Raw genomic sequence first — 16346 nt, forward strand, 5'->3', positions numbered from 1 at the left:
GCAAAGAATATAATCAATCTGATTTTGCTGTTGACCATCTGGTGATGTCCATGTGTAGAGTCTTCTCTTGTGTTGTTGGAAGAGGGTGTTTGCTATGACCAGTGCATTCTCTTGGCAAAACTCTATTAGCCTTTGTCCTGCTTCATTCTGTACTCCAAGGCCAAATTTGCCTGTCATTCCAGGTGTTTCTTGACTTCCTACTTTTGCATTCAAGTCCCCTACAATGAGAAGGACATCTTTATTGGGTGTTAGTTCTAAAAGGTCTTGTAGGTCTTCACAGAACCGTTCACCTTCAGCTTCTTCGGCATTACTGGTTGGGGCACAGACTTGGATTACCGTGATATTGAATGGGTTGCCTTGGAAACAAACAGAGATCATTCTGTCATTTTTCAGATTGCATCCAAGTACTGCATTTTGGACTCTTTTTAGGGCATCCCTGCTGGCTCAGAGGGTAAAGTGTCTGCCTACAATGCGGGAGACCTGGGTTCGATCCCTGGGACAGGAAGATCCCCTGGAGAAGGAAATGGCAACCCACTCCAGTACATTTGCCTGGAAAATCCCATGGACAGAGAAGCCTGGTAGGCTACAGTCCACAGGGTCGCAAAGAGTCAGACACAACTGAGCAACTTCAAAGGTGGGCTAGTGTAACCTAAGTATGGGTGTAATAGAAAATTTGGAAACTAGAAAAGAATGACAAAGTTCAAAATGAATGATAATCTTAACTTGGAGAAGAGGAACCACAGTTAAAGTTGTTGTATTTCCTCCTAGTCTTTTTCTGCATAGATGAACTCATACATACAGTTTTGCATTTTGGATGGATTGGAGTTATTTTTTTCTTTCTCTTCACTCAGTGACTTTTTATATTATTAGTAGTTCTATGGAAACTGAAGTTTTAAGTAGACACTTGGTTCATATTAATGATTCACCATAATTGAGTTGTTTCAAATTGTTAAACATCTTTGGTTCCAGTTTGCCTCATTTCTGTTGATTTTCCAGAGATAGATACCTGGAAATGGAATTGCTGGGTCAGGCAGGAACATTTTTTTAAGTGGTTGGTCAGTTAGCTTTCAGAATGTATAATGTTAGCGAGAATTAAGGAAAGTGTAAGACAATTCAGGATTATTTTCAGCAAGTAGGTAGATGTTGGGGAGTTTCTTCCCTTTGGTAATACCTTAGAGCAAAAAAGGAAGTCAAAGTCATTTCAGAACCCTTTCGCCCATAAGAGACTGTGGCTGCCACATTTAGGCATAGGCATTGGGAATTAATTTCTGAACTACAAAATGAAATTGCCAAAAGAATTTGCAGCAGAATCAGGTGAAGATGGTCTGAGAAAGTGAAGCCCTCTGAGGGGCCACACATGTCCTGTGGTCTTACTTTGTCAGTGCTCCACTCCCAACTCCCTCCCAGACCTCCCCTTGGGTTAAAGGCCTGGTAGGGATGTGGTCCTGTCGACTGCTGAGAAGTCGTGGTGAGAGATGGCAGTCTCTACAAGTGAGTGAACCAGAGTGGTGGTGTTATTGCAGATCATCACCCTTCTCTCCATGCACCAGTCACCTAGTAAACAGCAGGCTGACCTCAGGGCTGTGAGAGTGGCAGGGAAGCCCTCTTTGTCACTCATACTATTTGTCGTTGAGTCAGCTGGCCGCATGAGTGGGCGACTCTGGCATCCAGACCTGAACTCCATTTCCCAGCCCACTTTGAGATCCCTCACCCACACCCTTCTATTACCACCTTCCAGTTCTCTCTTCAGGATCTGCCCCCTCCAGGCAGCCTCACTCATCAGATAGATCCTCCCTCATTTCCTCTGTTTTCCATGCTCACCATCACACTCTTAGGTTTACTGAAGGCCTCACATGTGATGTGTGACTTAAGCAGGTTGTCAGATACTCTGTACTTCTGTCTTCACTTGTAGGGTGGGAGTGGTAATGATCCCACAGTATGCTAAAATGAGAGCATGATGCAGAGGGCCTGGTGCTTGGTGGTTGGTCACCCATGGAATGTTAGCTGTTCCTTGGAGCTGGGTGGCCTGGAGCCTGCACATAGCAGAGATTTGGGGCAGATGATGAGCCCTTCTTGTAACATTGCCCATCTTGTCACTCGCCAAGCTGTACAGGTGAGTGAGGTTACCTGGTCTCTTTCCAGGTGGCTCTGGACTTGTGGGAAGACTTCAGCCTCTGCAGGGAAGGGCAGAGAGAATGGGTCATCCAGAAGATCCACGAGTCCCAGTTCATCATCGTGGTGTGTTCCAAAGGCATGAAATACTTTGTGGACAAGAAGAACTACAAGCACAAAGGAGGCGGCCGAGGCTCGGGGAAAGGGGAACTCTTCCTGGTGGCGGTGTCTGCCATTGCCGAGAAGCTCCGCCAGGCCAAGCAGAGCTCATCCACGGCGCTCAGCAAATTCATCGCCGTCTACTTCGATTATTCCTGCGAAGGAGACGTTCCCGGTGTCCTGGACCTGAGCACCAAGTACAAACTCATGGACCATCTTCCCCAGCTCTGCTCCCACCTGCACTCCCAGGACCGCAGTCCGCAAGAGCCGGGGCAGCAGCCGGGGCAGCAGCCGGGACGCGTTAGCCGAAGGAACTACTTCCGGAGCAAGTCGGGCCGCTCCCTGTATGTCGCCATTTGCAACATGCACCAGTTTATTGATGAGGAGCCTGACTGGTTTGAGAAACAGTTCGCTCCCTTCCATCCGCCTCCTCTCCGCTACCGGGAGCCAGTCTTGGAGAAGTTTGACTCAGGCTTGGTTTTAAACGAAGTCCTCTGCAAGCCAGGGCCCGAGAATGAATTCGGCCTCAAGGCCGAGTTGGCGGGCCCCGGGACACCAGCCGACCCACCCTCTGGGGGCCCACAGTTCGGGCCTGACGAAGACGTGGAGGCTGGACCCGTTGTCGCGGGTGCCAGTGCCGTCCTGCGGCCCCTGCTGCACGCGGGGAAAGCGGCTGGGCCCTCGGACATGCCGCGGGACTCGGGCATCTACGACTCATCCGTGCCCTCGTCCGAGCTGTCCCTGCCCCTGATGGAAGGGCTCTCCGCGGACCAGACGGAGACGTCTTCGCTGACGGAGAGCGTGTCGTCCTCCTCAGGCCTGGGTGAGGCGCGGGGAGTGGGAAGCTGGTGGTTCGGTGGGTTGGGTTCCTAATGCGGGCCACAGCCTTGCCCTAGGATTCCAGAATCCAGGAGAAGCTTTTTGCTAATTTTGCTGCAATTTTATTTGTCAGTTGAACCTTATGGGAAGTAACAAAACTACACTGATATAGCCTCCCAGGTAGGTAATGGGATTGTTCAGGTGTGTGCGCTACAGAAATACTGATAAGAAATTATGGTGAGCTGCCCAGGACCGTGTTATGTAACATACAGTATGTGCATTAGATCGCCTTTCTAAAGGCGATACTAAACACATTGGGCCCCAAGTGTGTTGGATGAGTATCTGTGGACCTGTAGATTTGTAGAGTTCACCACTCCCCACTTTGCCAATGTCTTTAAAGCCACATGTATTGACCCAGGGATTCATGGGGCATAGTGTTCTCTCCATTCTAGCTCAACACAGGCTCTGGTAGAAGGGCCTGCTTCCCCAGGGAACCCCCCACAGGATGCCATGTGGAGCTGCTCTTACTGTGCCTATAACCCTTTGGAGTTCATGCATGCAAACCTGGCCCTTCAGCTGAGGGAACTGGAAGCTGGTGGCAGGATGAGAATGCCCAGCCTTGAGCTGGTGGGGAAGCCTGCCTCACTTGTGCAAAGTGCATGGTGCAAACCCAGATCCAGCCTCATTCTGGCCTGAGCACCCAGCAGTAACATGTGACTCTGCCCTCTCTTCTTTTCTTAGGTGAGGAAGACCCTCCTGCCCTTCCTTCCAAGCTCCTTGCCTCAGGGGCATGCAAAGCAGAACCTGGTTGCTGCAGCTACACTGGTGAACTCCACACGGTCGCCCCTTTGTAACAGAATGGAAGAGTCTAAGCATTGCCACTTTAGCTGCCGCCTCTCTCTGGTTCCCCAGCTCATCTCTCTGGGTATGTGGCCCACTTGGAGCTGAGGTCTCTTACAAGGATATTCAGAGCGAAATCCTGGCCAGTACTTGCTCTCCTTGCCTCTCTATTCTCTACCAAATATATTGGCAGAGTCTCCAGTTCTCTGAAACCATGTGGAACTGTGAAAGGCACGTCCATACTGTCTGACAGCAGCTTGCCATGTTAGGTCAGACTTTGGACTAGAGCCAATTTTGGGAGGTAGGGAAGAAACAGGAAAATACCTGCACTGATCATTCAGACTTAATTTATCTGTGCAAACTTTGCCAGTTAGCTATTGGCTGTTTTGATTTGAAATGCTGTGTGGAAAAAGCACTTTTGATGCCACTACAGCCCACAGAAGTCAAGTGCCAGTCTCTCTGGAATCCATGTAGTTAAAGATAATGCCTCTTTCCATTGTTGGTATGGAATTTACAATGCCAGGGGTGTTTAAAAAAAAGCTCTGGAGTCAGAGGTCAAGAAGGTAGCTGAATATACAGTCATTTTTCATAAAAATGAGTCTTATATATTACTGGGGGACATGTCTGTCCAAAGAGGGGGCTGCAGGGCCAGGCCGATCACCATCTAGACCATTCTTTCTGAGATGGGTTGGTCAATGTGCAGAGGGCACTGGGGCCACATCTTGATCTGAATAGGCATCACTCAGGGGCCAGGTCTGCCCACCAAGTTTCCCTGGCTTATACTTACTTTGCTGAATCTCAGATATTGGTGCCTAAATGTTTATTTTTAAGAAACTGATACCTAACTGGGCTGTATTCACCGAAGTTGTAATTTGTGCTTTGGTTGACCTCTAGTCTAAAGCTCTGAACAGAAAATTAGGGATGAGAATCCACTGACAAAACAGCAGTATGTGGAGGTGGTAGCCAGTTAATCTGCTGAACTTGTTTTACCTAATGACAAACCTCTTTTTAAGAAGGTGAAAAGGAAGGGATTGTTACAAAGATGAATGTGCTCTTCAAGTATTGTCTAGAGAAGACATGGGACCTGAAATCATTAAATTCTTGAATCTTAAAGTACTTCCCTCACAACCCCAGCCTGTGAATAAGGTTTCATTTTCTTTTTGTTTGACTTACCCAATTAAAGATTTGTCTCTTGTACTTCATTCTACCAAAAATAGGTATTGAGAGCTTAAGAGGAAAGAATTTGCTTTAAAAGGGAGAAGTATATGTTCTGTTTTTATGAGTGACTTCTGTACAGAATTTTAGTTTCCAAAGGGAAAATAGTTGTTCCATCTCCATGACCTTAAGGGGGAGTGAATATCTTTTTCTGCCTTTTTCATAAATGCTGTTGGATTTTGGCACCAATACCAGGGACCCTGATTTTCACTCCTTCACAAAATAGGACCAATATTGAGGGGGGGACACTGAGAAGCATCCTAAGGTGGGGTGTGCGGAAGTGGGGAGGGGAGGACTTTTCCTTCGAGGCTCATGCCCAGCAGGTGGAGAAGGGAAGGCTTGCACCCTTGCTGGAAAGAAGAGGTTTGTGTGTATCTTTGATGCAAATACCACACTGCCTGCTCTAAAGGCAGCTGGCAGCTTCTTGGGAGAAGAACATGCTTGTCTGTTCTCTGGCATCGAGTTTCCTGCAGCTGCTCTGAGGGAGAGACAAGTGGGCTGCAGAACTGTCTCCCCTGTAAGACCAAGCATCTTGTTGGAGGAGGGATGTTCCATGTTGCCACTGTGGAATCCGAGATGAATGTAGAGTTTCTGCGCACCCGTGAGTGTCCTGCCATTCATTGTCGGCATCCATTCTGTGAAGGAGATAGGTCAGTCTTATTAATGTATGAAAATGCACTTTGGAACATTTTCAGAATGATTTCTTACTGAAGTCAAGAAATGGTGCATACCCCAGAAGTGCCATTAGGAGCTGCCTTAGAATAGACGTTCAGCTTTGTACGTGAAAGGAGGCATCTCTGAGAAACTGGCCCCAGAAACAGAGTCAAAGACTGGATAAGAAGCATCAGTTGAGTTCTGTGAGCATGGGCAGAGAGCTTGCTAAATAAACTCACTCGGAAAATGGAAAGGAAAAATTGTGCTTGGCCAAAAATCAAGTGATGCTTTAGTTTGGATTTAGGGTTTAGGTACTTATTTTGAAATACTAAAGATTGTGATGTTCAGCAAAATCAAACTTTTGTACCAAGTAATGAAAATGACAGTGCGAATGCCCAGCTCTGAATAGTTGAGAAGTCCAACTTCCTAGTGTTGTCTTATTACTTTCACTTTTTTTTTTTAACCCCTCCTCACTTCATGCTGGAAGTGGGAACGGTTACCGTATGGATTAATGCAAAACGTTGTTTTCGCAGAGGTGCTTTTGACTCACGAATGGTCCTGGATGGTGGAAATCATAGGACAGAATTCAGATAAAGGTTCAAAAGTCAGGCTTTCAGAGGCTGGGGAACCAAGAATTCGAATATGGGAATGAACTCAATGAAGGGCCTTCATCCCGAGAGTAAAAGGCTCTGTAGCTCAGTTAGGTGGTATCCTCTGTACAGGAGGCCAGAGGTAGGTCCAGGCTTCCTTCAGCTAACCGGGGAGGGCAGGTAGTTGAAATGAGGGAGCTAGTTGTTTATCTTGACTCGCCGATGCCCTACATGTCTGCCACACATAACACATTGGCATTTGGCACAGTCGGCTTTTCTTAGAGCATGACCAGGTGGATGAAGGCCCAGGCAAAGGTGTGTTCTCCTCTGAGATGAGCTACAAGCAGTGGGGACTGCCTGGATGGGCCCAGCCCAGTCATACAGGGGCAGGAGTCTTTTGGAGGACTGAGGCCTGGGGCTGTGAGGCACGTTGATCTCCAGAGAATCAGAACTCATCCAGGCCCAGGTCCCAGGATTTCAGTGGGTGACCCAGTCAGGTAATAGTATTTTGAGCCCAACATGAGAGAGGCCATAAAAGTCATGAGACAAAGAGTTTTTAGTTGACACAATTATGATTGAAGACAGTCCCAGATCAGAAGTTCAGAGTTGGGTTGTCTTTTCCTTTAAAAGAAGCAAAGGAAGAAAAAAGCTTTTTTTATTTTTTTAATTCCTGGTGAAGAAATGACATACTGTCCTCCCTAAAGAGAGAAAGCCCTGCAGTCCGCAACCACCTCAGCACTCATGGGGCTCTCTTAAGGAGAGAGGAGTTACTCTGTCTTTATTGGAGAGAGGTGGACAATGGCAATGAGAAGCTTATGAGCCTTTTCTAGTTGATATTGTTGGGAAAGAGTCTGTTCTTACTTAACAAATGCTGTTCCTTCAGGTGGCCCCCCTGTAGCAAGTGTAGTGATAAATAAGGTGTGATGACAAACCCTTCTCAGGCTCAGAGAGACAGTGGGGCCTGGTGGAGACTGTGGCCAGCAGACACCCTTGTGCTGCATCTACAGGGAGCAGCCGCTCCAACCAGTTGTGACCATATAGTGTTTCCTGATTGTCCCATTTTTCAAGAGAAACTGAGAATCTGCAGTTTTACATGAAAAAAATCTGATTATTTTTCTTTAGTATGGGCACTAAAATTCTTAATTGAATTCCGGAAACCCATGGGTGGACCTGATTTGGCCCACTAGCTATCAATTTGCCACATCTGCTTTAGAAGATTTGAAAAGAAAGGCATCCATGGTAATTACAGATGTCTGGTACCACAAGAAAATACTCTTGCTAAACGCAGCCAGAAGATAGATTGCTTTTTTTTTTTTTTTTTACCCATTGCTTCCCTAAAGAAATTTGCTATGATTGTGAATATATTTGAAATCTTTCGATTGTTTCTTCACACTTCATATATCTTAAGGAAAAGGCAAGGCAACTGTTAATTTCAAAATCAGGTTTGTCCTCATTTAAAAAATGTGACACTTGGAGCAGTTTCATTTAAATTCCACACCTTAAAGGACCTTATTTATAGTTTTAACTCTTGGCTTAATCACTTTTTTAGATGAATTAAATCACTTAAAAAAAATAAATCACTTTTTTTAATGCTGAGCTTAGGCCAGGCCCTAATGAGGAAAGCAGACATTGTGAAGAGTATGGCAAGGAGTCCTGAGTATCCACTAGAGCCAGGCATTTGCCCTGTCTTCGGTTTTAAATAACTTGTAAATTGATCTGTTTTGGAGATGTGTGACAGAATACGGAGATACCAGTCAGGAGTCCTCATGGAGTTGGATCATCCTTGCTATATCACCTCCTTTCCAGGTTCAGGGTGAAAATAAACAGAAGGAGATCAGACTGTAAGCCAATAGCTTTCATGCCGATTGCAGAGCTTAGGGGGTGAGAGAAAGTTTGGATTATCTGGTAGGGGCCCCTATAGTGTCAAACAGGAAGGGTTGCGCATGAATTATTTCAGACATTTGGCTGTGGATGTGATACTGGATTTTCAGCGAAGGAGCTTCTGTAACCTACCCTGCTGATAGATAGTTCTTTGTACATCTTCCTTATAGAAATTCAAACCAGCCTTCTTTTGTTCAGCATGTAGTGGAAAAAGAACAGCTGGTCACCTTCGTGTATTTGAAAACCACAGTGAAGTCATCCCTCTAGTGTTTTTATTCCAGTGATAAATAATCTCACCCCTACTCATTCTTCACAGCTCTTGCTTGCCAGGGGCTTAATAACTTTCACTGTCCTTCTGTTTCTCAGCTTCACACTCAGTTTAGTTGCCCAAATAGAATGTGGTGCCTTATTCATATTGGTGCCTTGTGAAAGCCAGGCTCAGGATGGGGATTAACAGAAATTCTTACGTACCCAGCTTTTTTTACTATTTAGAAATATAAAGACGCTTTTTTAAAAGTGGTATATCACCTGTGTTCATTTTGAAGGTTGCTTACTACAGTTTTTTTTTCTCAGCAGTAGTCCTCTATCATATGTGGGTTTGTTATTTTTTTCCCTGTGTATTCAAACACTTGGTGCTTATTCTTGATGTGTCTGATGTCATTCCCGAGCTTCTTCAAGACCAGCTCTTACTTTCTGAGTGGCAACCACCCCTCCCTCCCAATTTTGGATTCTATTTTTATATATCTGTATATGTCACCTTTAATTCATGACTCACAGTATTATTAAATGGTGCAGACTTTAACCACAGACAAGATAGCAGTTGCTAAGGGCTAATTTGCTAATAGGGCAAGTGAGGCCCTCTTGGGAATTTTGGGCAGTTGCCTTCCTTCCTGCTCTTCAACTCCTCTCCAAAATTCAGTGAGGACCACAGACTCCACAAGGAACGTGTCCGTATTCTAAAGGGCTGGAGCCATGGCTCCAAGTTGACCAAGCACTGTGGTTTGTACAAGCAGATGTCTGACAAAAGCAAACCATTATGACTGTGTATCTGATGTTTTTATCAAAGAAAATTTCAGTGGAGAAGATTCAAAGAAGCTATCTTCTGTTTGTATGTGACAAAGACAAAGTTGGCCGCTCCAGTCATTAGCCAAAAAATAATTACCATTGGATGTCGCTAATGTGTAAGCATGTTATTTTTAATAAGTGGTTATTTTCTGTCTCAAGAAAAAGATGTAGTGAGTCTGGAGAGAGCAAAAGCTTTTGTAAAAACCAAATGTATTCATTTAGAGAGTAGATGACTTTTATTTTCACTGTATGTTTTGTTTTTCACTGCAGAAGCTCCCTATTACTATGTCTGGGGGGAAGGCCTGTGGAACAGTGGTTATTGCCATTGTCTTTGTTTCATCTTTAAGTTTCTCCTTTGTGAGCTTTGATGGAATAGTGAGCACTGACCAGCAGACTGTAGCAGTATGCTATATTTTTACATTGAAGATGTTATTGTCTTATTTGATTTGTACATAACTCTGTAAATAGGTGATAGTAGTACACAGGTGACATTTGCAAAATGTTGTTTTTGTACCCTAGAATCTCTGCATCAAATAAAATGTTTTGTTTTAAGATTGTGGTGGCTCATTATTTTAGGTCGTGTTTTCTGTTTCCTGAATAGCTGGGGTTCCTAGCACAATTTTCTGTGGGCCCTCGTTCTGAGAGGGAGAGAGATTACCCAGGAGGAGGAGTAGGTCAGGGTGGCTGGTCTGTCTGATACTTGCAGGAAAAGGAACCTGCTGCCCTTGATCGTTTACTCTACCCTCTGTCGGTCAGATACCTGTTGTCTCCTCGGTGTCTGGAACAGGGGCAGGGACACTTACCTCGAGGAGAAATTTGATTCTCAGAACAATGGACTTTCTTTGAAGAAATTGGAAAAGAAGTTGATGGATGCTGAAATTTGGGAGCCACAAATTTCCTGTCATTCAGAAAGAAAACGGTGCCTGTTCATTCTTCTGACAGATGGTGTCTTATCTTCTGTGTGCCATGTGCTCTGAGTTCTATCCCTGATGTATGTCAACTTTGGGGTCTCATTTTTGAGATTCTGACACCCAGAAACGGGGTATCTTTGCCGAGGGCACAAACAAGAAGTCAGCAACATTGGGATTCGTACATCTGATTGAATCATCCTCATTCCTAACCAATGGGCTGTACTGTCTCTCAACATAATTTCCAAGAAGAAGAAAACTTGAGTAGCAGGTTACGGCGAGTTGGTTCCCTCCTCAGTCCACATATTGAGAGTACAGCTGGTTCAGATGTTAAGCAGACGGATCTAAAAGGACTCCATTGGAAGGATCTCATTAGGTAGATGCTGCAGTAAGTGAATACCTCTTTCCTGTTAGTGGTGAGAAAATCCTCTTTGGACAGCATGCTGCTAAGTCTCTTCAGTCGTGTCTGACTCTGTGACCCCATAGACGGCAGCCCACCAGGCTCCGCCATCCCTGGGATTCTCCAGGCAAGACCACTGGAGTGGGTTACCATTTCCTTCTCCAATGCATGAAAGTGAAAAGTGAAAGTGAAGTCGCTCAGTCGTTGGACAGCATGAGAAGCCCTAAGTTTTACCATGGTATTAAAAAGCAAGAGTCCATTTTTATATCTGCTTTGGGTTCATACAGTTGCCAACATCTGTGGGACCTCACCACTGGCTTTATTTACTTTGTTTTAGAAATGCAAACTTCATGTAGCATAAAGACCAGCTCCCCCTTACAGGCTTTAATTAGGAGACACTTAATTTAGGTTTAGTTGAATAAGAGGCTACAGGCAATAAGCAGGTGGATGAGGAAGGAGACATAATTTATACCTTCACTGTCTCAGGCATGGGTGTCCCTGGTGGCACAGTGGTAAAAAATCCACCTGCCAGTGCAGGAGGCCGGTTCGATCCCTGGGTCAGGAAGATCCCCTGGAGGAGGAAATGGCAACCCACGGCAGTATTCTTGCCTGGAGAATCCCATGAACAGAGGAGCCTGGCAGGCTACAGTCCATGGGGTCGCAAAGAATCAGACACGACTGAGCACGCATGCACGTCTTGGGCATAGTGAGTCCTTAATAAAGGACTCAATAAGACGTTTCCCACCCCTACCCACTACCCTGTCTTCTCAGTTGAGAGGAACAAAATCAGAAGTGGTTCAAGAATAGTGGAGATAGAATGAAGGGCAGGACAGACAGAAACAAGGGGTAAGGCCTTTTGCAAGGAGATAAAATTTAAATGGGGTCTTTGAGATTAACGAAAAATAATGCAAGATCACTAGACTTGGCTCCCTGGCCTCTTTCTAGAGGGTTTTTAGACCATCTTTCACATTTATAGGTAATAAAATCTTTTTACAATATCTATTTGAGAGCCTAAAATATGTATTGGAGATGCAGTAATGAATAAGATATACATGATCCCTGCCATCTCGCTTCCACCTCATTCTCAGTATGGGACTATGGGCAAACCCCCTAATTCTTCTGAGCCTCAGTTGTTTCATCTGCAAGATGGGACTGATACCCACCACACTGGGTTATTGTGAGACTTATATGAGCTGAGGTTTATAGAGCACCCTCAGCCACACTTGGCAAGTGCTAGCCGTGTGGTAAATAGCGGTTTTTATTCTGTGGAAGAGCAGGTTTTGGACTACTTGTGGGCCCTATGGACATGGGTAGAAGAGAGTTCCCTGCTGATAGGAGCCTCAGCCCAGGAGCTCGGGCACAGGGCTCGGGCACAGGGCCCTGTCTCCTGGAGCACCTTTGTTACGTGCTACGCTAAATCATCTCTTTTCCTAAGAGAAGAGGATGGGTCTAAATGTGACTGTTGTGGAAGGAAGGCATGGGGCTTGTGGAGGGGGAGGTGCTCCTCACAAAACTAAACTAAGGCAGGATTCTTAAAAGTTGACTGTACATAGCCTGTAACAGTTGACTGGGTTCTCAGATCTGCCTGTGTCCCATTTACCGGGCTCATTGTCCCCTGATCATCTTTCAGCTCTGATAGAGGTACAGACATTTTTCTGAATTTGTTGCTTTAAGGTCCCTGTGCTGGACTACCACACTTTGCTCTGGCTGTGAACAAAGGCAGTGATTGTTCCTCTAACCGACGACGACCAACTCGTGGTTGGGGGGATTTCCCAAGTTTTAGAAGCTGGAGGGGATGCAGAGACCGAGTGATGGTCCTTAGGTTGAGGACCGCTCTTCCTGATGTGGCTGGTCAAAACATTCCAGGGAGCAGGCCAGGTGGCAGGTCCCAGACAAAGCATGGATATTCCCCACCAGCTGGGCAAGGCCAGGCCAGGCGGAACTCACAGCAAAGGCCAAAGTGTGACTGGTGAGAGAAGGCAAACATAAGCAGCACCTGCCTTTGGTTTATGTACTTGAAGATCCTGCACACGGTTATATAACTGTGCATTCTTGACGAGATTCTTTAATCATTGTGATTAAAGTGGGGCTTTGGTTTCAGGTACCCGGAACTTAGATCTCAGTCTGCGACTTTTGGGGGGACTCTTAAGCAGGTCACTTGAGCCAATCAGGACTGTTTCTACATCTGGGAAATAAGTAATAGCTCAGTACCAAATGGAGCTGAGGTGAGGCTTAACTGTGAGCCCAAGCAGAGTTACAGTCATAGAACCCAGTACACAGTGAGCCCCCCTTGCCTTTGGGGATGTGGTCACCTGGGGCAGGTTAAGGGATGTACAGTGATAGATATCTCCATTAGCCCTGGTCTGGGTAGCAGAGGGCCTCAGTGACCACAGTGGAGTCCCTGTCTCCTGGAGGACTCAGTTCTGCAGGCAGTTGGCTGGGACCAACTACAGGAAATGGCTACTTGTAAACTGCTGATAACCCAGAAGTGAACCCCAAAGTTATTACCTGGCTCTTAGCCAACCTCTTTTTTCTCTGTGTTTCTCTTTCTTCTCTGTCGCCACAGCAGAATTTGAGGATCCTCACTGGTGTGGTCCTGTCTTGGACCCTCTGAGCCATACTTTTCCTTCTCCCTCTCGAAGTCTCCAACCAGTCAGGCCTTCCTTGACCACTGTCCACCCTCATTCAGGTCCTGACACACGCCTTCAGGAGCAGCTCCCGTGTTTATTGCCAGACCCTCTCACTCGCTAGTTCAGCTGCTCCTTGAGGGCAGGCTGTGCCCCTTGCTTATGCCTTCCATGTGGGCTGGACTTGGGCTTTGCTTCTTTAACCAGCTTAAGACCCCAGCCCTACCACTGACTGGTCAGCAGGGCAAGTTACCTCATCTCCCTGGTCCTCAGTTTCCTCCTCTGTCTGATGGTGATAAAAATGCACCTGCCTATGGTGTGGTTGTCAGGATAAAGCAGATGGAGGGGATAGTCCGGATAGTCCAGTGCCTGGCACGTGGCAAGTGCACACAGCCATCATTTGTCTCAGTTGTCATCAGGGTAAGCAGGAACAGTTGCTAGTGCATTTCAAAAGGCTTCCCAGAAGAGTAAACTGCATCTATTCCTGCTTTGCAAATTGGGGTGAGATCCCATTCGCTTACCATGATCTCCAGAGCTGAGGGCCACTGGGGTGTCCTACATCCCCTGCCGAGTGGCTTGCATTGTCTCAAGTTTGTACTCCCTGTGGGTCCTGTGTCCAGACTGTAGACTTAGGCTTGGTGATGACCTGTTGTGTATTAGAGTCACCCCTGTGAGTTGGACACCTGCTACCACCTGGGCGCATCCCATACTCCCAGCAGGGTTTATGGCTTAGGTGTAACATCCCACCTTCAGGGCAGGGCGACATTGGATTTGAACCCAGGCATTTCCTGCTCTGAAACACCTGTCTATCTTTCCACTCCACCTCCCGGTCTTGCTTCTCAGGTCTTCCTCAAGCCCAGATTATGAGAGCAGATGGGACTTGCTTTTAGAGAAAGAAGTCTTTTACTGTATTAGCTGCTTGCAGAATATTGCTTAGGTCTGAACACTGAGATGAACACGTTACTCCTTCACAAGTGTCACCATCTCCTGGGGGAGAAGGTTAGTGTTGCTTCATCAACTGGATTCTCCACACTTTTCAAAGAAAGTGTGTGTGTGGGGGGGGGGGGCATCTGAACATTGCTAAAGGCAGAAGACTTGAATATTCCTTTCAGTGATCCACTTCTAGCATTTTCTCTGTAGGAAATAACCAGAACTGTGTATCAAAGTTAGTTATGCAAAGATTTTCATCACTAAGCATTATCCTCGATGCTGAGAAGTGAGGATCAAACCAGGTACCAGTCAGGACTGCTGATAAGAAGAGGCACATTCATACCACAGACCAACAGGCAGCTCTTAACAGTCATGTAGAATATTTTATCACAAGGAAAAGGCTCACAATATGTTAAATGGAAAACAAAAAAGCACACAAAATAACAGTAGATGTTGCTGGGTATCAGTAACCTCAGATATGCTGATGACACCACCCTTATAGTGAAGAGGAACTAAAGAGCCTCTTGATGAAAGTGAAAGAGGAGAGTGAAAAAGTTGGCTTAAAACTCAACATTAAAAAAACCAAGACTACGGCATCTGGTCCCATCACTTCACGGCAAATAGATGGGGAAACAATGGAAACAGTGACTTCTTATATTTTTGGCTCCAAAATCACTGCAGATGGTGACTGCATCCATGAAATTAAAAGACACTTACTCCTTGGAAGAAAAGCTATTACCAACCTAGACAGCATAATAAAAAGCAGAGAAGTTACTTTGCCAACAAAGGTCTGTCTAGTCAAAGCTATGGTTTTTCCAGTAGTCATGTATGGATGTAAGAGTTGGACTATAAAGAAAGCTGAACGCTGAAGAATTGATGTTTTTGAACTGTGGTGTTGGAGAAGACTCTTGAGAGTCCCTTGGACTGCAAGGAGATCCAACCAGTCCATCCTAAAGGAAATCAGTCCTGGGTGTTCATTGGAAGGACTGATGCTGAAGCTCTAGTACTTTGGCCACCTGATGTGAAGAACTGACTCATTGTAAAAGACCCTGATGCTGGGAAACATTGAAGGCAGGAGGAGAAGGGGATAACAGAGGATGAGAAGGTTAGATGGCATCGTTGACTTGATGGACATGAGTTTGAGCAAGTTCTGGGAGTTGGTGATGGACAGGGAACCCTGGTGTGCTGCAGTCCATGGGATCGTAAAGATTGGACACGACTGAGCAACTGAACTGATGACTGGGTGGTGGTGATTGTGGGTGGGTTTTATCTTACTCTTAATATTTCTTTCAGCATTGGTCATACGAGTGGTATTATATTATCAGTGGGTTTTAAATGTGTGATCTCACAGGATGAGTGTTAAAGGTACCTGGTGGGCACTCGATGGCCGGGTTGGTGGTCTCCATCTCGCCCTTGCCCTTGTTGTGCCTTCTCAAGAGATGGCTTTCTCCAACTGTGCTCCCTGGTGCTTCATCCCAGCCCCTCACCCCTGCTTCCCTACCTGTCACCAGTTATAGCTCTTCACTCACTCTTTCATGTGGAGACCTGCAGTACACACCCCAGCTTTCCCACCTGATGACTTAGGTGACAGCCTTGGTCCTATTCTACCTTGTCTTGCAAAGTTAGGGGAGATGGAGCTGAATTCAAGAATGAGCCCTCATGAACTGACTGTTTCAAGGAGAAAAGGTGGCTGATCATCAATATCTTTGGCTTCTCCACCAGTTTTCAAACTCCATGGATAGTGATGCACATTTCCTGCTTATTCCCTCCACAACCCCACCACAGGACTCCCTTTGGGTCCTCCCTTTGACTCTTCTTCCCCAACAGTTTCCTAATCTAAGCCCAGGAGCCAAGTCCTCTTTACCCTCCCCCTAGCAGGCCCAAACCATGAGTAGGTGGGAGGTGATGGGGCACTGCATATAAACCGTTGTGGGTTTACATAGATTTGTTTCTGGTCTACATATTCCTGCAGATCTGTTCTGATCTCTGGACACCCAGAACTGAAAAACAAAGGAAACTGAGGAGTGCATCCCCAGTAATAGTCAACACGCCCATTGCCTTTGCTGTGTCCAGGAGACTGACCCACTGCATCCATTCCTCACTCAGCAACCACGGAGTCCCATCACCTCTGCCTGGGCCTTTCCAC

At 46.1% G+C, this 16346-nt stretch overlaps 1 protein-coding gene across 1 annotated transcript in view; it reads left to right on the forward strand.

Moving 5' to 3' along the window:
• The window catches only part of IL17RD (interleukin 17 receptor D), a 68297-nt gene extending 58410 nt beyond the window's left edge, over positions 1-9887 (forward strand). Inside the window, exons 12-13 of the mRNA XM_043886306.1 lie at positions 2143-3094; positions 3832-9887. Of these exons, the coding sequence (XP_043742241.1) occupies positions 2143-3094; positions 3832-3944 (1065 nt within the window). The 3' untranslated portion in view covers positions 3945-9887. The remainder of the gene's footprint in view (positions 1-2142; positions 3095-3831) is intronic.
• The last annotated feature ends 6459 nt before the right edge of the window (positions 9888-16346 follow it).

This window comes from Cervus elaphus, chromosome 24 (assembly GCF_910594005.1).
Source record: "Cervus elaphus chromosome 24, mCerEla1.1, whole genome shotgun sequence".
In the NCBI taxonomy this organism is placed as follows: Eukaryota; Metazoa; Chordata; class Mammalia; order Artiodactyla; family Cervidae; genus Cervus; species Cervus elaphus.